This window comes from Martes martes, assembly GCF_963455335.1.
Source record: "Martes martes genome assembly, chromosome: 17".
Taxonomy (NCBI): Eukaryota; Metazoa; Chordata; class Mammalia; order Carnivora; family Mustelidae; genus Martes; species Martes martes.
In genome coordinates, this window is record NC_137905.1 from 34,399,875 (window position 1) to 34,421,358 (window position 21,484).

The 21,484-nt window shown below is 47.2% G+C and overlaps 1 protein-coding gene across 2 annotated transcripts in view; it reads left to right on the forward strand.

Moving 5' to 3' along the window:
* The window catches only part of ABCC11 (ATP binding cassette subfamily C member 11), a 73,071-nt gene that overhangs the window by 42,650 nt on the left and 8,937 nt on the right, over nucleotides 1-21,484 (forward strand). The window contains exons 16-26 of one of the 2 annotated variants that reach the window (XM_080828149.1): nucleotides 750-887; nucleotides 972-1,068; nucleotides 2,571-2,660; nucleotides 5,364-5,467; nucleotides 8,365-8,562; nucleotides 11,829-12,055; nucleotides 12,425-12,562; nucleotides 13,804-13,990; nucleotides 18,249-18,338; nucleotides 19,697-19,886; nucleotides 21,335-21,484. The exon at nucleotides 21,335-21,484 is cut by the window's right edge and continues 10 nt beyond it. In XM_080828149.1, coding sequence (XP_080684275.1) covers nucleotides 750-887; nucleotides 972-1,068; nucleotides 2,571-2,660; nucleotides 5,364-5,467; nucleotides 8,365-8,562; nucleotides 11,829-12,055; nucleotides 12,425-12,562; nucleotides 13,804-13,990; nucleotides 18,249-18,338; nucleotides 19,697-19,886; nucleotides 21,335-21,484 — 1,609 coding nt within the window. Of the gene's footprint in view, nucleotides 1-749; nucleotides 888-971; nucleotides 1,069-2,570; nucleotides 2,661-5,363; nucleotides 5,468-8,364; nucleotides 8,563-11,828; nucleotides 12,056-12,424; nucleotides 12,563-13,803; nucleotides 13,991-18,248; nucleotides 18,339-19,051; nucleotides 19,331-19,696; nucleotides 19,887-21,334 lie in introns of those variants that run through there. The other variant, XM_080828150.1, reaches the window with a different exon arrangement.

Below are 21,484 nucleotides of genomic sequence, written 5' to 3' on the forward strand. Positions count from 1 at the left end.
AAAACCCATGTGTCTACCACCCAAATGACGCAAACATAGATCCCCTCTCAGACTGCATTGTCTCCTTCCTCCTGTCCCCCTAACTTTGCTGTTGATCATTCTCGTGCAGGTCCCCATACCCTTAGAACACGTGTATAAATCTCTAGACATGATAAGGTGTTCTTCTGCTTGTTTTGAAGCTTTATATAATTGATAGTTTATGTTCTACATCCTTCAGTAATTTGCTTGCTTCACTCAACATTATATTTTTGAGATCTCCCATGTTGATACATGCAACTTGATTTGATTCTCACTGGCATAGCATTCCGATATCTGAATATTCCAGAATTTATTCTCCTAGGATGGACGTCCAGGTTGTTTCCCATTTTTCACTTTTACAGAAAAAAAAATCCTTTGGCGTACATCTTTTTATATGTGTCTTTACGCACATTTGTGACTTTTGGGGAGCAAAGGTTTAGGAGTCCAGTTGTTGGTTCATAATTTTTAAATATTTAGATTTATTAGATGTTATCGAGTTGCTTTCCCAAGTATTTGCACTAATCTACAACACCACCTACCTTTTATGAGAGTTCCCTATACCTCCCGTCATTACCAGCGCTTGGACTTATGCAATGTTTTAAGATTTTTGCCCACATGGGGTTATAAAATAACATTTTACTATGATTTAAATTTACATCTTCCTTTTGAATGGTGAAGTTGACTATCTTTTCGTATGCTTACTGAAGGCCTTATTTCTTTTGACTCTTCAGTATTTAGCATTTTGTGACCAGATCATTCTATTAGAAGATGGGAAAATCTGTGAAAAAGGAATTCACAGTGAATTAATACAGAAAAAGGGGCGATACGCCAAACTCATCCAAGAGATGCAAGGAGGAGGACGGACACAGGTGACCTCCACCCCACCCCACCCCACCCTCACTACCCCCAGAGAGGAGCAGCCCCTGCATTCATGACATGTGCTTTCTCCCCAGGACAAACCACAGGACACAGCAAAGCCAGCAGAAGACCCTCAGGTGCAAGGGCAGGCCCAGACCACCTGCCAGGAAGAGCCTCTCCATGAAAGTGCCGGTAATGGTGCTGGGAAACGGGGAGAGAACCTCTGCCAGCCTGTCTGGGTCCTCCAGAGGTCCTGGCAGTTCCTCCTGGATCCCAGAAGGGACCATGTCCCTTACTATCCAGGTTAAGGATCCATGTAGTTGAGGGCTGTGGGGTGTGGACTGTGCTGGTTAGGAGGCCTGAAGATTCTAGAGGTGAATGCTGTGGGAGGCAAAGCTAAGGGTGTGTAGAGGAAAAGGCAGGGGTGGGGTGTGGGTAGTTTTGGCCTAAGCAACATAAATTTAACGGTAAGGCATTTAGACATTCATGCATTACATGTTTATTGAAAACAAAAGAATTAGAAATCAGAAATAAATTGGGCCCAGTCTTGGATATCCCGAAGCTCAGGGACTTGCTCTTTTCTAAGACAGGGCAGCAGGGCAGAAAGACAGTTCTGGATTTGAATTCTAGCTGTCTGCTTACAAAGCTTTGTGACCTTGGCCAAGCAACATAACCTCTCTGAACCCTCATTTGCAAAAGTGAAGGTACGTTTGCAGTGTTGTCATGGAGATAAGATGAGGTCAGGTGTACGGGGGCCTCAGGATAGGGCCTGGCCCATTGGAAGATCTTGTTACCGAGAGCATCTTCAGCTGTGAAGGTCAGAAAATGATCCGGGCAGAAAAATATTGGAAGGAACAGGTGTAGATCACAGAATGAAAGGAACAGTTGAAGAACTAAGCCTCAGCAATTTCAGAGTGTAAATAGCAGGAAAGCTGCAGAATCTCTTTGCAGAAAACCTCCTCCAAATATTTCCCATCCTCATGTAGTTTCCCTCAAGATTCAAATTCCAGGAAGAGAGTCCTCCTCCCCAGGAGACGTCAGGGAGTTGTTAGAGGAAGAGAGAGCCTTAGGCAGAAACCACAGATGACCCCACAGGGCTGCTTCCTGTCTTTGCCGTCATCACTAGCAGCATCTACTGGTCCTTCCAGTACTGGTCTCCCTGCCCTGTTCTAGGACAAGAGTCTGCCCGAGTTAGTGCTACAGTTGTTTTCTGAGGACTTCTCAGAAGCATATTGCTGCAAAGCATCTTAGCAACCTTCTATATACGCCTGCCAGTTGTCAGAGGAGGACATAGAGAGGTTAAGGGGTTTGCCTGAGGTTGCACAGTATTGTAATGACCATTCTGGAACCCAGTTTTCTGGTCCCGGATCATTGCTTTCTTCATTCTCTCTGGCTGCTTCTCCCAAACCATCAAGTTCTTGGAAACTCTGGACACCCCAGGGTTTTTGAATGGCTGGGGATGGCTTTTTCTGGGCTCTGGAGTCCAGGTCAAGAGTTACCTTCAGCAGAGTCTTCCCTGGCAATATGCTGGTTGCAGTTGGGCTTGGGTGAGGGCACTGAAGCGGGAAGGTGAGGAAGCTGGTCAAAGGTGGAAGCCAGGGGCTGACGTCTTTGTAAAATCCCTTCTTGACCTTGGAAGGACATGCAAGTGATTGAGAGGCATATCGTTTCCTTCTTCTCTTATTCTCACCCAGTGCTGGAAAATCAGCTCACAACGAAGGAGAAAATGGAAGAAGGGTCCCTGAGATGGAGCATCTACCACCACTATATCCGGGCAGGTGGAGGTATGATCTGCCAGCTGCCATGTGCCAGCCCTGGGGCTCTCTCTCTAACCGGTCCTGTCCCTGAAACTGGGTCAGACCGGAATGTGTGTAGTCATGCAAAGTAGGGAGACACAGGGGAGTCATGCCTGTCATGGTTTCACAATTCCAATCTCAGCCACAGTCCATTATAGTAACCCTACCACCATAGGCCGTGCTGAAGTTAGGTTTCATGTTGTGTTAAAATGTACCTGGGATTTATTTTAATCAGGTATGGTAAGACATGCAGACATGGAAATTATTGTCACAAAGGGAGAAGTTTATGTTCACAGATCCCTAGAAACAGGAGACATGGCTTGCCATGCCGGGCCACATGGAGAAGTACCAGGTTGGTCAGAGGGCAGAGGGAAGGAAGAACATGTCTGGGAGCCCTTATTGGGGTTTTTGTGGGAGGGAGTAGGTAAGGCAGGGTAGGTATGTTGAGTAAGTTTAGGATTATATAGTTTGAATAAGTCTGGGGGCGGGGTGCTCTGGGCTATAGGATTGGTGCCTAGTCAGCTGGCATCTGGCCCTTGGTGGGTTTGATGAGGAGGTGGTTGGGAGGGTGGGCTTTGGATTGGTTGGTTTGTACAATACATATGTGTTCACAGGGAGTCATCTGCTGTTTCTAGGAATCAGTCAGTCCTGGGAAGAGCAGTCTCCCCAGGATCAAGGCCCCAGCTACCTGCCGCAGCGTCACAAATATAGAAAATAAGAAAATACAGTCCATACAGTACTGTTTATTTAACTGGTGTTCAAATTGTAAGTCTTGAGCCACTAGGGGGTTGTGAAATCACTCGAGTGGATTGTAAGCAGCACTGAAAGAATATAGAACAGAATGGAAAATCTGTGTATGCATTTCATATAGTGACACTGGTGAACCTTTTATCTTGGTGTGCATTAAAATACATTTCTCATGGTGATGAGAACTAGAAGTTTCAAAGTTGCTTTACTAAATGGTAGACATCACCAAATTCATATAAATATAACTCTACATTGTTATAACATAAAATCAAGTATGTGATACCGTACTTTTGAAGTAATTTAAGAGACTTTTAAAAAATATTTTATTTATTTATTTGACAGAGAGAGAGAGATCACAAGTAGTCAGAGAGGCAGGCAGAGAGGGAGGGGGAAGCAGGCTCCCTGCTGAGCAGAGAGCCTGATACAGGGGCTCGATCCCAGGATCCCGGGATCATGACCTGAGCTGAAGGCAGAGGTTTTAACCCACTGAGCCACCTGGGCGCCCCAATTTAAGAGACTTTTGAAAGTAACTGTGACTCCATGCCAACTTTTTACTTTCGATTGACTTTGGAACCTCACTCCATGGAAGGTGTATTTTTTTTCTACCTGCCTAGGGGAGGAAGGAGTAGGCTATGCATAGATCACCATCCTTATCCCTTCCACTGTGGGCACCGCTGCAGGGCATAGTGTAGTGTTTAGCCAGAATGGGGAACAGAAAATGCTTGTGAATGTATGAACGAATCCAGCAACAAATCGACCTGTATTTTCAAAGTACTGATTATGGGCCAGGCACTGTGCCACGCTCTGGAGGGGAGAGGGTATAAAGGCATACCCTAGTTGGAGAATTACGACATTTACATTCACCACGTAGCAAGAAAGATCTCTGTGGCCAGGCACAGTCTCACATGTCATTAAAAAACAGGTGGTCCTTAAGTGGAGCTTAAGGAAGGGTTGAATTCAAGGAAAGAAATATGGGCAGGCTGCCTGGCTGGCTCAGTCAGTAGAGTATGCAACTCTGGATCTCAGGGTTATAAATTTGAGTTCCACATTGGGTATAGAGATTACTTAAAGAATAAAATCTTAAAAAAAATATATCGGCGTGGGGCACTGACTGGAAAGGTAGATAGAGTGCTGGAACAGGGGACAGATGCTGAAGGAGGGAATACACTCTTGGTTTTCCCATCCTTGGCTTTTTTGAATCCAAGCTCTACCCCTTACCACCTCTATGACCTTGAGCAAGTTTTTCCTCTCTTGGAGATCCAGTAAATGGAGATAGGAAAAACAAACTCAAAAATAATGCCTATGTTTAGTACTATGCCTTGCACTTACTTCATAATAGTCATACTACATCAAAGGTAAGGTGTTGTGGGGTCCCTGGGTGGCTCAATTGGTTAGGCATCTGACTTTGGTTCAGGTCGTGATCTCAGGGTCCTGGAATCAAGCCCCACACTGGGGACTCCGCTTCTCCCTCTGCCCCTTTCCCCACTTATGCACTTGCTGTTTCTCAAATAAATAAATAAAATCTCTAAGAAAAGAGATAGTTGTTGTTCTTATGGAGATTGAACCCTCAGGACATGCATAAGGGGAACTACTCTAGAATTCTGCTTTTGTGCCAGGCACTGGGTTGGGTGTTTGGCACACACACACCCCTATCCTCTTCAGGGTGACCCCATGCAGCTAGTATGATGGTCATCACCAGTTCATGGGTAAAGAAGTGGAATGTCACTGACATTTGATACTTTGCCCAGGCTAACATAACCCGTAAGTAGTAGAGTCAGGGTTTGACTCCTGGGCTTTCTAATCTTGGGACCCAGCCCTTTTCCAGTCTTCCCGTGCATCCAAAGTAGAGGAAGGTCAGGGAGATCCAAGGGCTTGGGAGGGCTCGGCAGCTTTCTCAGCCATTGCCCTTCACCTTCCTTTGGCACCCCTCTTTTCCCTCCCTAGGTTATGTGATCTCTGCCATTGTTTTCTTTCTCATGATGGTGATCATCTTCCTCACGACGTTCAACTTCTGGTGGCTTAGCTACTGGTTGGAGCAGGGCTCAGGGGTACGTGTCATGGTGGGAATGAGGTGTGTTTTTGTGGGTTGGTATGGAGTTGGGCAGCTTCCTATTCATTGGGCCCCATGAGGGTCAGAATATGGGTTGTGGAACTGGATGACAAGCCCAGAACCTGCTGTTGCAAAGTCCACAAGTGTAAGAGCACTAGAAAGGACCTCTGAAAGTCAGGACATAGGGGCCTCCCTCCTAGCTCTGGTGCTCACAGAATGAGTGGTCACTAGTGTAGTCTCCTCCGGACAAAAGCACGAGGTTTCTGCCCCCAGACAGGTCCTCAAGAGTGCTTTGCATTCCACCTTTGTGATACTGCCTTTGGTAGTTGTTTTCCTTCTCACTTTGCTTCATTTAAAATGTGTACCCTTTGTTGGGGGCGGGGAGGCCACACCAAATACAAGCACAGCTGATATTGATGAAAGCAGGGAAAACACATTTTACTCAGTCACTATGGGTGTCAGGGGAAAGGGCTGAGAGCCATTCTGATATGTGCACAGGTGATTTTGGCATTTTAAAGGGAGAGTGGGGGCTCAGTAGATTCATAGGAGTGAAGTTAACCAATGGTTGGAGGGTGTGAATGTGATGAGGTCAGCAGTGTCCACTCGCTGGCAGTTATCGAAATTAGGACTCTAATCTTCCACAGAGACTGGGAGACAGAGGTCGTATTCTTCCTGATGGTTACATTTCAAAGGCATGGTTCCCAAGTTCTTGGGAGAGATGCTTTGGGTTGTAGCAACTTCATATGCACAGCTATGAGCACTTTTTAATAAGTGCTCTGAGAAAAAGAGATCTGGGACATACCCTCAGGTGTTGGCTACAACAAACAGTAATTTTCCTGCTGGTAGTTGAGCTCTCTCAGGCGGCATTTTGATGGGGGTGGGGCAGAGGTTGGGGTCCTCCTAGGGACATGCCTTGAGCCACTAGAAGCCATGCTAAAGTTTGGTTAAGTTTGTTAGTGCAGGGGTTTGGATGGAGTTGTTCTGTGTTGAGAAACCTGCAGTTCTCAGCCATTATGCGCCTGGTTAATTCATTAATCTTCCCAACCACGTTTTGAGGTAGGCACTCTTTCTATTTTACAGAAGAAACTGTGCTTAGAGAGGAAAAAGAACCTGCCCTAGGATGTGAAGTCCCCTGCTGGGACTTGAACTTGGTCCTCTGGTTCCACCCTATGTTTGCCTAGATGTCTACTTGGTTAAATTTGAGTCATGTGTCAGGCAAGGTTTGCTCAGGAAAACAGAAGCCACCTGATATATTTAGAACTTCCACAGATTTAATATAGGAATTAAAGGCTACACAATCATTGGAAGGGCTCCAGTGACCTCTGCAGCAGGTAGTACTAAAGTGGCTGATTCCCAGAAGGACACTTGCAAGCCACTGGCCAAACTCCACATTCCACCCCCATGTCCATAATTGCCACCAGTGTGTGATGGCTTCTTCTCTTTCAGCTTTGAGATTTCCTGTGCCTGCCTCTCTTTGGCAGAATCTAACCTGAGACCAATGCTGGTAGGATTCTGGGAAACCGAGTTCCCAAGAATGTAGAAGCACCAGGGATGATGCTGGGTAATAACCCAGCACACATTTCTAACACCATAGAGTGAATTTACCGAGTCATTTTCTACCCTGGCAGAAGAAAATAGGCCTCATTAGAAATCAGGCTGCCTTGGGACAGAGACGCATTGAAAGAGGGATGAAGAGGTCACTCAGGGAGCTGAGTTTAGAATAATCAGGGTAGACTGGATAGTGCATGGGGGGAAGAGGTGGAGTCGGGAGACAGACCAGTTTGCCTGCTGATATGGTGGTCCAGGACGAGGAGGGCCTAATGCAGGGCAGGGCAGTGAAGAGCAAAGGAAGGGAAAAGCAAAAGCACCAAGCGGGAAGTTTTGCATGTAAAGATTCATCCCATAGAAGCTACGGAGGCTAAATATGACCCCAGGAAGAGGATTTTCTCTCTGCGTTGAATTTCTCCCTGAATTCAGGTGGTCTGACTTCCCAAAGATGGAAGACTCACTGTTCTCTAGTCCTACACAATGCTTCTGATAGCCAACGTGCAGGTTTTTCCCCAAACCAACCAGTTCTCTTAACTCCAGATACCATGTGTGTGTCCTACAATTCCATTTAGTTCTGACACACCAGGAGTTAGTGCAGACTCCCCAGGTTAAAGACTATTAGTGCTTCCGGTGCCAATCGTAAGTCTGGACCTCCTATACTTCTGGCAGACAAGCTATCAGTTGGGGGGTTCCCATGACTCCCTTTTTGAATCTGATCATTTGCTAGAATGGCTCACAGAACCCAGGGAATGCTTTTTGCAGTTTATTAGAGGGTTATAATAAAGGATACAGATGAATGGCCAGAGGAAGCACTACATAGGGTGAGATCTGGAAGGGTTCTGGGTGCAGGAGTTTCTGTCTCTGTGGAGTTGGGGTGCATAACCCTCCTGGCATGTGGATATGCTCCTCAACCCAGAAGTTTTCTGCACCCCATGCTTTAGGGACTTTCATGGTGGTTTCATCACACTGGAATGATCAATTATTAATTCAACCTCCAGCTCCTCTCCTCACACAGAAGATGAGGGGGTGGGGTTGAAAGTTCCAATCTCCTGCTCATGATTTGATCTTTCTGGTGACCAGTTCTCCATCCTGAAGCTTCCTAGCCCCCTCCCCGAACAGCTGTCTCAATAGCTACACAAAGACACTGTATTTGCTCCAGAGACTCCAAGGGTCTTAGAAGCTCTTATGTCAGAAACCAGAGTCGAAGGCCAAACGGTAGAACAAAAGATGCTCCCAGCACACCTATCACTTAGGAAATTATGGGGATTTTAGGAGCTCTATGCCAGGAAGTGGGAACAAGATGAAGTATATTTCTTACCAAACCATCCTCTCTGTTCTTTCTTGAAGACCAACAGCAGCCAGGAGAGCAATGGAACCACTGCAGACGCGGGCGACATACTGAACAACCCTCAGCTACTATATTACCAGCTGGTGTATGGCCTCAGTGTCCTGCTACTAATCTGCACAGGTGGCTGCTCCTCGGGGATTTTCACCAAGATCACGAGGAAAGCATCCACAGTGTTGCACGACAATCTCTTCAACAAGGTGTGGGCCCAGGCAGTGGCTGCGGCCACGGGCTGAGGCCTGACCTTGCCCAGTTTTTTCTTTTCCTTCTTTCTTTCTGTCTTTCTTTCTTTTTTAATGACTAGACATTTTTTTTTGAGTAGTTTTTGATTTAAGAAAAATTGAGTGGGAAGTACAGAGTTCTCATTGGTCCCTCACCAATCCCCCAGTTTCTCCTGTTATTAATATCTTGCATTAGTGTGGGATGTTTATTACAATTGATGAGCCAATATCAATATAGTTATTATTATTATCATCATCATTTAGATAAGGTTCACTCTTTGCATTATACATTCCATGGGTTTGGAAAAATATATACTGACATATATCTGCCATAAAGTGTCATACAGGATAGTTTCACGGCCATAAAAATCCTCTGCGCTCTACCTATTCATCCCCCCTCCTTCCTCCAAAATCCTGACAACCACGGATCTTTCTTATCGTCTCCATAGTTTTGTCCTTTCCAGAATGTCATTTAGTTGCAAGTGCACACTGGGCTACTACGTGGATGGGAGCAGGATTGTAAAAGCTTAGTGTCCCTTGCTGGAGGGTCAATGGTCATACCAATGTTGGCCTCCATTGTGTGAGCACTATCACCTATAGAGCTGTAGGATTGTCGCAGTTTCCTTTGGTCTTATAATTGTCCCAGGTTCCTTTAGAAGTGGTGCTATTATCCTTATTTTACAGATGAGAAGACTGAAATCCTCGTGTGTAACGGTGAGAATGTGTTATGGTTAAAATACCAAATTGTCTGTGGTATCACATTGCCTCCTGGAAACATCATTGCTCTCTCCCTCACCAAATGTTACTATGCACGGGTTCTGGAGTGGGCATTGGGCTTACAGTGGTGAATGAACAACGCAGGTATGGTTCAGGCTATCATGGCCGTATCGTCTATTCAGGAAGACTGATGACAAAACAGGCTGTTATAACACCATGTGCAAAATTACCCACTGGACGGGGGCCCGTGGGATCCTAAGAACCTAACAGGCACCTAACCTCAGCATGTGCATGTTGGAGGGAAGGATAGGAGTCCAAGAAGACTTCCTGGAGGAAAGAATCTCTCTATGATTGAAAGGATGAGTTGAAACACTTTCACCAGCTTAAATTAGGAGGTGAAGAGAAGCAAAGCTTTCCTGGGGAGATGAATGGAGTCCCAGAGGGCAGGTGCTCAGAGAATTAGAGCAGGAGTTTTCACCGGTGTTCTCCAGAGGTGAGGGGGACATCTATCATTCCGTGTAAACTGAATGCAAATTGTGTTGACATTTCAAAGTGGGGAGGATGAGGTGGAGGCCTCTCCCCACACCTCAGATAAAGCAGCTGGCTTGGTGGAACCAGAAAACAGGAGATGAATATTCTACCTGAGGCCAGACACTTTTATTACCTTTACTATGGCTTCTAAAGTTCTGACTCTGCACTCCAAGATTCTGGAAAAATCCATTCCTCAGGCCTCTAAGTGATAAATCCAATTTTAATTTTTTTTCAAGTTTTCTTTTTGCATTAGAAAACATGCTTTGTATTCAAAATATGTTCCTTTTTGTAGTCCTTTTATGGCTTTGTTGATTTAAAATTGCCTTTGTACTTTTAAATAATCACAGTGAAGGACAAACCTCTGAGATAATTGGCTCAACTGCAAACACAACAAACTGCAAAAACAGATTATTTTGACACTTACGGGGCAGCAGAAACACTTTCTCCATGCCCTCACCATCTGTTCCTAATCCTGAGGGATGGTGGGCTCTCACAGACGGCTTAGTCACACCACAGCTGAACCATATCCTGTCCCTGTGCACCTCTCTCTCTGCACCACAACCCCCATGCCACGCCACGCCCCCCCCCGCCCTGTCGTGAGTGCTCAGAGTCCTGGAGGACGTGACTGTGATTTCTTGAAGTGATTGTGACAGTTTTTGTTGCTCTCGATCATGTATTTCACAAAAGATTCTAGAGAGAAGTTGACAGATAATTTAGAGGCAGAAAAAGTGAGGAAGTGAGGAAGCTGGTCATCTGCCCCTCCCAAACTTCCTGCCTCCCCCTCCTACCTTAGAGCCTGACCGTGAACGTGAAGAGCATTTGGTCAGCAGCACCCACGTATTTGCAATGAGAGCTGCTGAAAGGGACACTTCATGACTCTATTAATTACTATTCATTGATCATCAAAATGCACTCCCCACCTTCATTCCTTCCTTTGCTTTTGGCCTTAACAGACATGATTAACTTCTACTGATATATTTTTCTTGTGTTAACAGCTTGAGAAATGCATAGGGAAATGAAAGTGGTCAGTTTGTCAGCAGCTCAGCACCCGGAACCTTTAAGAAATGCCTTCTCTAAAGAGCATGGTGTGCTGGGACAGGGGGTCAGGGAGCCCTGTGGGAGGTCTGGTATGGTTTTGTTGTTAACTACTTGGGTGACCTTGAAACAGATTGCTGAGTGGCCTCCCCTTCTCTGGACTTTAGTTTCCCCATCTGTAAAATAAGTACACCAAACTGGATGCTTTTGTTAGAGCCCTTCTTGTATGAAATATTCTTTAATCTCCAAAGGGCTTCCTGTCCGCTGCTTTTAGAGACCAAGTTAGGATACCGCCTTCAAGAAGGGGCGGCCATGCTTAAATTCTACCCAAGACACCAAGTCATATGCAACTGCAGGGGAGTTGCTGCTATTAATCTTTGGTGATCCTGGAAAATGGTCCCATCTGTGGAAAATAATCAGAGCTAGTATTAATGGAATGCTAATTAGGAGGCAGGAACTGTTCTGAAACTTTCAGTGTTTTACTGCTTGCCTTTCTTTGTTTCTTTTTTTCTTTTTTTCTTTCTTTCTTTCTTTCTTTCTTTCTTTCTTTCTTTCTTTTAGCTGTATTGAGATATAATTCACATAATCATAAAATTCACCCTTTTAATAAAGTTGCACAATTCAGAGGTTTTTAGTCTATTTGCAGAGGTGTACACTCTCCACCACAACTCTGTGAAGTGTCGTTATCATCCTCCTTTTACAAATGAGGACCTTGAGACTCCAAGGGCTTAAGTAGCTTAAGCCCAAAGTCATACAGCAGTAGGTGGAGGAGCTGGGTAACCCTGGAACCCAGAAGATTGTGGAGCTCATGCTTTTAACCATTGCTCCACCCTGCCTCCCCTGCACACCCCTTCGTCTGGATCCTGCATGTCTTCAGAGCCTAAGGATAACTGACATCTTCCTCAAGTCCCAGAGCAAGGCCAGCAGCTCTCCATTGACCTGGGTTGCTTTTGTCCCTGCAGGTTTCTTGCTCTCCCATGAGCTTCTTTGACACAACCCCAACAGGCCGACTCCTGAACTGTTTTACGGGGGACTTGGATATGCTGGACCAGTTGTTGCCTGTCGTTGCTGAAGAGTTCCTGCTCCTGTCTTTGATGGTGGTCGCCATCCTGTTGGCCGTTGCTGTGGTGTCTCCATATATTCTGCTGATCGGAGTCATATTAGTCGCTATTTGTCTTATTTATTATTTGTAAGTGGGTTCTTTTTGCTTGTGAGCAGTGTTTGTGACTTGGGATACAAGCCTGGAATCTACATAGAACTGGGTTGTCCCTGAGGTGGATGGTCCAGATCTCTCTCTCTCTTTCTTTCTTTCTTTCTTCCTTCCTTCCTTCCTTTCTTTCAAGATTTTTACCTATTTAGTTGAGAGAGAGAGAGAAGAAGAAAGCACAAGAGGGGGGAAGGGCAGAGATAGAGAGAGAATCTCAAGCAGACTCTGTGCTGAGTGCAGAGCCCAACATGGGGCTCGATCCCAGGACCCCATAATCATGACCTGAGCTGAAGGCAGGTGCTTAACTGACCAAACCACTCAGGCACCCCAACTCCCTCATTCTTGATGCAGGAAGTTTAAGAAAGTCACCAACTTGTTCAAGAGATTGGAGAACTACAGCCGCTCCCCTCTGTTCTCCCACATCCTCACCACTGTGCAGGGCCTGAGCTCCATCCATGTCTATGGAAAAACTGAAGACTTCATCAGCGAGTGAGTCCTGCTGCTGCTCTCTGAGGATGATGGGGCTGTGGGGATGGTGGGAAGCAGGAAGGTGGGGAACTGAGCATCAGGGAACAGCATCCTCTTCACATTGGTTTATTCCACTTATTTCTCTGAGCCTCCAGGACCTCATCTGTGAGATGATGCTTATAGGAGTAACAAATGTGAGTGAGGTGGAAAATGCCTATAAACCTTAAAGAATTATGGACGTTGCATACACGTATTAATATAATTATTAGCAAGAAGTATTGCTGGGCCAGCATTTCTTGCATGGTTCTTTTTCTTTCACTTCCAAATAGGTATTGGATTTTAATAAAATACAAGGAATAATTGCTTTCTAAATTACAGAATTTCTTTCACTCTCCATACCTATAGATTTGCCTTCTAAGTATTTGTTGAAACAACAAAAAATCCTATGATTGCTGCTGAGGCTTCATTGTGTCATGTGAACCCACCCATTTGTAAAGATCAATCACCATGGTCTGCATTGAACCATGAGATGCTCATAGTCTGGTGGAAGACAGGGGACACAGACACATATTTTTGTGATACTATGGGGTTGAATATGACCGGCAGCATAGGAGAAAAGAAAATAAAAGGACCTAAGAGTTCAGGAGGGAAAGAAGTGACCTGCAGCTGGGTGGGAGGTGAGGTGGCATCTAGCCAGGCTTGAAGCCAGGTATCCCTTGAACATGGAAGTTGGCATGTGTTTGGTTAACTGGAATATTGGATGAATCATGGTGCCAGCTCTCCCAGCGGGACTGGGGAGCACTCAAGGTCTGTGCAGATCCTGAGACTGGGCATCCTGGAGTGATGTATTCATTCACCTACCAGGTGCTCAGCACCCACTGGGAAGGCAGCAGTGAACAAGACAGGCACAGCCCCCATACAAGGTGGATAGATACTGGGAAGGGGTTGGTTCCCTTCACCCACTCATAGATCCTGGCATTTACTCACTCTCATTGGCCCCGTTAGGGGAAGCTACCCCAAGTGATGATGAACCAATCATCAAGTCTGGAAGAGCCTGTGCTGAGAGCCTAAGCTGGTCAGAGCCTACTCCTTGGTCTGCAGTCAGGTCTACTCCATGGCTGAGAATGGGGCAGGGAGGAGGCTCTTGAAGAAGAGACAGGTTCTTTTGGTAGGAGTGAGGAGCTGGATACTGAAGGAAGCAACCAGTGTCCATTCTCACAAAACTCTGGGTTGGACAAGCACATTTGGCTTTCCTTTCTTAGGTTTAAGAGGCTGAGTGATATGCAGAATAACTACCTGCTGATGTTCCTGTCTTCCTCGAGATGGCTATCACTGAGACTGGAGATGATGACCAACCTGCTGGGCTTCGCTGTGGCTTTGTTCGTGGTTTTTGGCGTCTCCTCTGCCTCCTATTCCTATAAATCCATGGCTATCAGCCTCATCCTGCAGGTGAGGGAGGGGGTCTCAGGTAGTGGGGGCTTGGCTTGTGGCCCATGGGCAGACCCTCTGGGACTTTGGTGACACTTTGGGTTTTGACCATTTGTGATCTTATGAGTTATACCCTTGGTCTTCCAAATCTGCTGCTTTCCTCTCTTTCCCTGTTACCTCTGAACTTTCAGTACCTCTATATTGAAAGCTATTTAATGGAATCTTAGAATATTGGGATTGTCTAGAGCCCACAGAAAGCTGAGCCCAACCCTCTTATTGTACAGATGAAGAAATTGAAGTCCAGAGAGGGAAGGAGTTGTCTGAATGGATGCAACATTAGAAACAGAGCCAGAGTAAGAACACAGACCTCTTGGTTTGCTGGCTGGTGTATTTTCATTTTATTATTCATACCTGGATTCAGCCGTCAGACTTCTCCGAGTTATCTAAGGAGGCATCCTGTCCTTCCCCTGGAATAGGTCTTCTCAGGCTTTAAAGTGCATGAGACTTGAAGCAGAATGCTTGGCCCCAGTCTCACTGAGCTCCTGTGCAGCCAACAGGAGGACCATGTTCCAGAGCAGTCTCGGGAACTCAGAGTCCTGTCCTGGTTGGCTGAGATCTTGGAATCTAATTTTAAAAACAGGTTCTCTAGGGGATTCTGATATAGCCATCTGCACACCTCCTTGTAAGAGTTCCACCATGCCCAGCTCACCACGCTGTGAGAGGGTCCAGCTGGCTGAGGTTCACGTCTGCAGGATCAGGCCTGTGCAAGGGCTAGACCACGGAGGGCTGTGAGGCCAGAGGCTGGCTCTGTAGCTGTCTCGGGAAACCCTGGGTGCACAGTTCCAGGGATCCCTCCCCCAAGGTATGCTCATTAGCTGCCTTTTCTGCAGCTGTGTGGCTTTGTCTCTAACCAGCTTTGGATCTCAAGTGCCCCAATGTTGGGGCATTTTTTTTTGAGGGGCGGTTCTGCAAAAGAGGTTCTATTTTGTCCCTTGTTGACAGGAGGAGTGGAGTTAACAGGATTGTTCTGAACTTGTTGAGCCCCTTGCCACAGGCACATATTTGCATACATGTACAATCCTGTATACCCACAGCCGTGGCTGTGTGTGCAGAGCCTTCTGAGGGCACACAGGCCATGCGGAGGGCTGTGCAGTGCTCACACTCACAGACAGCTGACCGGGGCCATTACATGGGATTCTCCAGACACTTGTGCTGAGCCAGCACCCTGCTAGGTGCTTGTTGTACTTTCTTGGGTTGAATTCTCACGACATTCCACAAGCTACAGAGAAGTGGTTAAGATTGTGTGGTTTAGGATGTGGGTTTGAGCCAGGTTCTGCCCATTATGAGCTGTGTGACTTTGGGGAAGCCTCTTACCCTCCTTGTGCCTGGGATTCCTCATTTTGTGAAAAAGAGATAATAAAAGTCCTAGATTTGTGAGGAATATGTGTAAGCAGGAGGGTTAATGCATGTTAAACACCTAGAATAGTGCTTGGCCCAGAATAAATGCCGAGTAGATGTGAGCTGTTACTGTTCCTGGCTTACAGACAGGAGACCAGAGCTTCGGAGTTCTGTTGCTTACCCCATTCCCTCAGCTGGTGGGACAGGTTTGTCCCTAGTGGGTCACACTCATCTTCACTCTCCTTGTCTCTCTGACACACATACATGCATGTGCACGTGTACACACACACACGCATGCATGTACCAGGGCAGAGTTGCCTCCAAGCCTTCCAAAACTCTGAGGACTGGCACCAAAGTGGTGTCATAGGGGAGTTGGAGTCACTAAGGCCAGAAATCCCTCCTGGTTGCTGAGTGACATGGGTCAGAGGGGCAAAGATCAGGGCACAGTTGTTGTGTGCTGGCACGGGCAAGGGGCTCATTTCTCCCAGGATACACTGTGCACATGAGACACCTCTCAAAGGTCTCTCCAGCTTGTTTCATCACAGGAAACTCAGTAGGACCTCTGCTGGAGGCCTCACTGCTTCAAAAAGGCCCTGGGTTTACTTTTTCCTCTGTCTGCTGCCTTGCTGGAGTGTCTCATCTCTACCCTGGGTAGCAACCTTGATGCCTCTTTCCCTGCCCCTGAGCCCCCTTTTATCCACCTCCTACGTTCTCACCAGAGTGACCTTCAATTACAGTTTCCTCTTGTCCCTCCTTTGCTGACAGCCCTCAGAGATTCCCTGTCTCCTTATGACAAACCTAAGCTATGGGCCCTGCTTTCAGGCCCCTCAAATCTGGCTCTATGGCCCCAACATGCTTCTCTCCTCCGGTCACCCTGGTGACCCGTTGACCTCATTATGCATTCTCAATGCAATTCTGCTCAAGCTTTGGGGGGTAGGAATCACCCCTCATGTTGCTTTGCAACCATAAGAGGTATAAATAATCGAGACGCTTCTGGCGGCAAACCGTAGAACCCATTCAAAATGGCCTTGGCAGTCTGGGGACTTGTTAGGTGATGTATCCAGTAAGCTAGGGTAGGCTTTTCTCTGTTCATTGATTCAGTGACCTAGTGTGAATCCATGACCATTTTATCTTCTGGCCCTGACACCTACAGCCTGGCTGAGTGCATTCTCAGGATTATCTGCTCCAGGTCTCAAAATGGCTGCTGCAGCCTGAGGAAACACACTCTCACCCAATAACCACCAAAGGTCAGGGAGGAGAGAATGTTCCCTCTGTGCCGCATTTTAAGAACAAGGAGCAGTTTCTTAGAATACTCCCATCTGACTCCTCCTCGTGGTTCCTTGGCCCGAATTATATCATGGCCCACACCTAAATTCATATTTGACAAGAGGAGTGGAGTTAACAGGATTGTTCTGAACTAGACAAGTCTCCCTGCGGCACCAGGCTGCCAGTTACCTGAGCATAACAGAGGATGTGTTAGCAAGGAAGAAAGAAGGCACTGCCTGCTGACTAGGCAACCAGCCCTGTCTGCTACACTAACTGGAGGAAAGGCAGTCTCCTTCCCATTCCCCCGCCCCCGCCCTCAGTGTCACTTTGTGATGGTTTCCACCCTCTCTGAGTTCTAAAGGGCCTTCCCTCCCCTCCCTATACTCTTTGCTCCAGCCAGCCAAATGGTGTACAAGATCTTGAATGTATCCTGCTACCTACTACTTCCAGAACTTTATCCCCTTTATAGGGAACGCCCTTCTCCACCCATTTTTAACCTGCTAAATCACACCTCTCCTTAAAAATGAAACTCCTGTGCCAACTGCTGTACTAGTCCTTCCCTGTAGGGGAAGCCTCGTCTGGGTGACTGCCATGTGGGCCCTAGTGGCAGTCCACGCTGCCTCCCGTGGTGGAGCTCATGTCTCTGTGCATTCTCTGTCGACCCATCTGTCTCCCCACCTGAATGGGAGCTCCTGGAGGACAGGGCCTGGGCCTGTTGTACTTTGGGGCACAGATCCCGGCCTGGCACTGGCACAGAGCCCTCAAGGAGCATGTTGAATGAATGTATAATGAACTTCTGCCCAGGACCCTGTGTGTGGTCTATTTGCCCACATCTTGGGCCAGCGGGATGGAAAATGTAAAGATTGCGGTCCTCGTCCCAACTCTGCCTCTAGGTCCCAGGTGATCCTGTGAATCTCAGTTCCTCTTTTGGACCTCAGTGTCCTCATCTGTGGTGTTTCCAATTTCTGAGAGTCCCTGAGAATCCTCCAAGCCTGGGTTTCCCTGAAGGCAAGGCCTGAAGCAAGGACTTGGGTGTAGGCAGATTGTTTGAGAGATGCTCTTAAGAAACAGGATTGAGGGAGCAAGAGACTGAGGTAGGGAAGGAGGAACTGAATCATGGGCTTGTGTCATTGAGATTGCTGTTCGGGGTACCAGCTCTCAACTCTACTGGATGATAGAGGAAGGGTATAGGATGCTGTCTGGATTGTCCCCCAAAGCGGAGGGACAGGAGCCTTTATATGGCTCCTTTCCCCATTAGTTGAAGGTTGCCTGCAGGACTTTAACTCCTCTATGTTTCAGGGATGAAACTGTGCTTGGGGCGAGCAGGGTTCTATGGTATAGGAGAAGGTTTTGAGCAGAAAGCAGAAAAACACACAGAGGGTACTTGAGGTGGGATGGTGCCAGTAGGGTCTTGCCCAGAACTGCCCATCACTGCTGCAGCTGACTTCAGAGGTGGGCTCAGGGGGTACCAAAGGCATCTGCCCCATTCTTGTAGGGAAATTGTCTTGGTTTGAGACGTCACTCAGGGAGAATGGCAACCAGTGGTTTTAGGAACATTGAAATCCTCCACGCATCCCTGTCAGCTTTTTGACCTGACGTATCTCCTTCATTCCAGCTAGCATCCAACTTCCAGGCCTCCGCCCGGATTGGGTCAGAGACAGAGGCGTACTTCACTGCTGTGGAGAGGATTCGTCAATATATGAAGGTGGGATGCAAGTCTGGGTTTGGTGTGGGGAGCTCTGGAAAGCTTCACATCCATGCCTGGGGCTTAGCTTCCATGGTCTGCAAGCTCCGGCACCCCAGGCCCCCCAAAACTTTTTCAAGAGGCAACTAAGACTCCTGGTCCTTCTTCCCTATCTTCGCTAGACCTGTGTATATCATTTCTTAGAAGCCCTTCCTTACCCATTGGCCCATTTTCATCACACCCCTTACAGTTTTCCTGGGTGTAGAGGGAATAATCTGCCCTTTTTAGAAATGAGAGTTTTGCCCAAGTATAAAAATGATAACAATGACAATAATAATTGGCTTGTTATTGCTTCTGTTTGTGCCAGGATAGTTAAGAACATAGATTTTAGAGCCAGATCAACTGGGTTCAGGTCCAAGCTTTGCTGCTTGAGTTACCTGTGTAACCTTGGGACAGATCACTTTATCTACTTCATTGGGGTATTACAAAGATCGAAGAATATAATATGCAAAGCACTTAGCACAGAGCCTGACCCACAGTAAAGGCTCAATATTTTTATATATAGATTATCTTATGGAATCACAAAACAATTTTATAAGGTTGATTGAATTATTATTATCCCCATTTTCCAGAAGAGGAAACCGAGGTTTGGCTGGGCTGAGCATCTTGCTTTAGATTACACAGCTGGGGTCTGGCAGAGCCCTTTGAAGCCATATCTCTGCCTCTGTTAACAGGAGCAGAATCTGTGAATCACAAGCTTTGATTTAACACCGAGGGACATTGTGGCACAGCCACACCTGCGGTGAAGACCTGTGACTTGTGGTCAGGCGCCCATGACTCTTTGCCGTCATTCGGGCCTCAGGATGTACCCAGCTGTGCTTGATTTGGCCGTGGGCTCGGAGTCAGGCAGCCCCAGTCTTGGCGCTCATCCACTATATGATCTTGAGCAAGTGTTTTAACCTGTTCGAGCCTCTGTTTCCTTGTGTGTGAAATGCATCTGAAGTGCCTACCCTGTTGATGAGGACAGAGGGAGGGGAAATCTGTACAAGGTGTCTAAGCCATAAAACATGCCCCACAGGGGTCAGCTAGCTCCACTGCCTTTATTATCACTGTTCTGGGTTCTATTTCTTTGGAGCCCATATAATAATTTAGAAAAAGTTCTCTGCATTAATACCAAGGGGGCTAGCTCTATGGTTTCTCATTCTTTGGGGATAAAATTATATGCATGTCAGGTGAGTGGAGGTGGGATGTTCCCCCTGGGGAACTCTGAACGTCCCACGGTGGGTCACACACCCAACAGCTGGAGGCCAGTGGGTCAGCAGGAGATGGACAGAGATTAATGATAACTATTGATTTCTTTTTCTCTCTTCAAAAATGAGATGTGTGTCCCTGAGTCTCCTTTACACATCGAAGGCACAAGCTGTCCCCCTGGGTGGCCGCAGCATGGAGAAATCACATTCCAGGATTATCGCATGAAATACAGGGACAACACACCCATTATCCTCAATGGCATCAACCTGACAATTCATGGCCACGAAGTTGTGGGCATCGTGGGAAGGACAGGCTCTGGTGAGTGCATGCCCTGGGCATCCCCTGTTCTCACTCTGCCCTGTGGGTGTTGGGCTGTGTTTACTCAGTGACCCCACAGTTGTTTATTGGGCCCTCAGTTGGTGCCAGACTTTAGCGAACAAAACTCCAAGTTCCTGCCATCATGGGATCCCACTGGAGAAGATAGGTGTTAAATGATCAAATCAGGAAACACATAAGGTCACTACAGCTTGTGGTGAATGTCATGGAGGAAACAGAAGGGTGCATTAACCAAGGAATGGAGTGGGTAAGTCTTTGAGCTGTGGTGGCCTGGGCTCTGAGGCCAGCATTTGAGCTGAGACCCGAAGGATGAACAGGGTGCAGGGGAGGCGTGCTTCAGGCACGGGGCCGTGCAGGGCCAGGAGTGAAATTTGGGTCCTGCTTCTCCTTCCTCCTCACCCTTCCTAGACCTCTTATCAGCCTCTTCCTTTGCCCTCTCCTTTTTGACCTCTTTCCCTCCCTTCCTCTCCTATTATTTTTCAGAGGTCTGGTCCAAGTATCACTCCCTTCCGTTTTTGCATTGTTCAAAGACACAGCTCAGGCTTGATTCTTGCCCCACCCTTGTGCCTAGGAGCTGCTTCCTCTAGGTAGCCCTCCAGGAAGACTAGAGCCTTCCTTGGTCTCCACTTTCTCAGGCCCCCTGCAGGCCTTGCAGTCCTGGTGGTTGGTCAAACGTTTCCAGCTGTATTCTTTAGGATATTCTTCCCTTTCTACTTCTTGCCTCCAGTTGGCCTGAGAGTGCTGGAAACTGACACAGAGAAGCTCTTAGTAGATACTGGTATAATTTACGTATTTATTGAGTACCTACCATCTGCCAGGTAAAGGGAACATAAAGGTAAACAAGACACACAGCTACCATCCGTGTTGACCTTGTCTTTTTAGAGCAGAGGTTGGAAACTGAAATGCCTTTGGGGCCTGGCAAGCAAAATGCGTGGGTGAAATGGGTCTGGGATGCAAGGCAAGGAGGGTGGGGTGGGCAGTGTGTTGAACTGGGGAGCACAGTTCTCAAGGAACCAGCCGCACTCAACTCCAGCTACTTGTTGTGTGGGAGGGTGAGGGACCAGTGTTGGCAGTTCCAGGTTTTAAGGAAAGCATACAGTTTGGATTTTTATAAATAGGGGATTTGGATTTTTAAAATGCTGGCGAAGAACTTAAAAAAAAATAGCAGTAACACTGTGCATGGGAAACAGAATATATAAATGTCTGGATTTAATCAGGGGCTCCATTTGTGCCCTTCGGCCTAGGCTGTGAGAAAGCTGTTCGTGGTTTGGGGCACCACTTGGAGCTGAGACTCCAGACCGCTTCTGTGCTCCCAGGGCTCGAAGGAGGGACTACAGAGGGGAGTAGGTCAGGTACGACTGCAGGCATGGCTTGTGTTGCCTCTAGTGTGGATCCAGGAACTGAGGTCCTGCTTGTTTCCTGCCCAACAGGGAAGTCCTCCTTGGGGGTGGCTCTCTTCCGCCTGGTGGAGCCGGCAGCAGGCCGGATTCTCATCGATGGCGTGGACATCTGCAGTATCAGCCTGGCGGAACTGCGGTCCAAGTTCTCAGTTGTCCCTCAAGATCCTGTCCTGCTTTCAG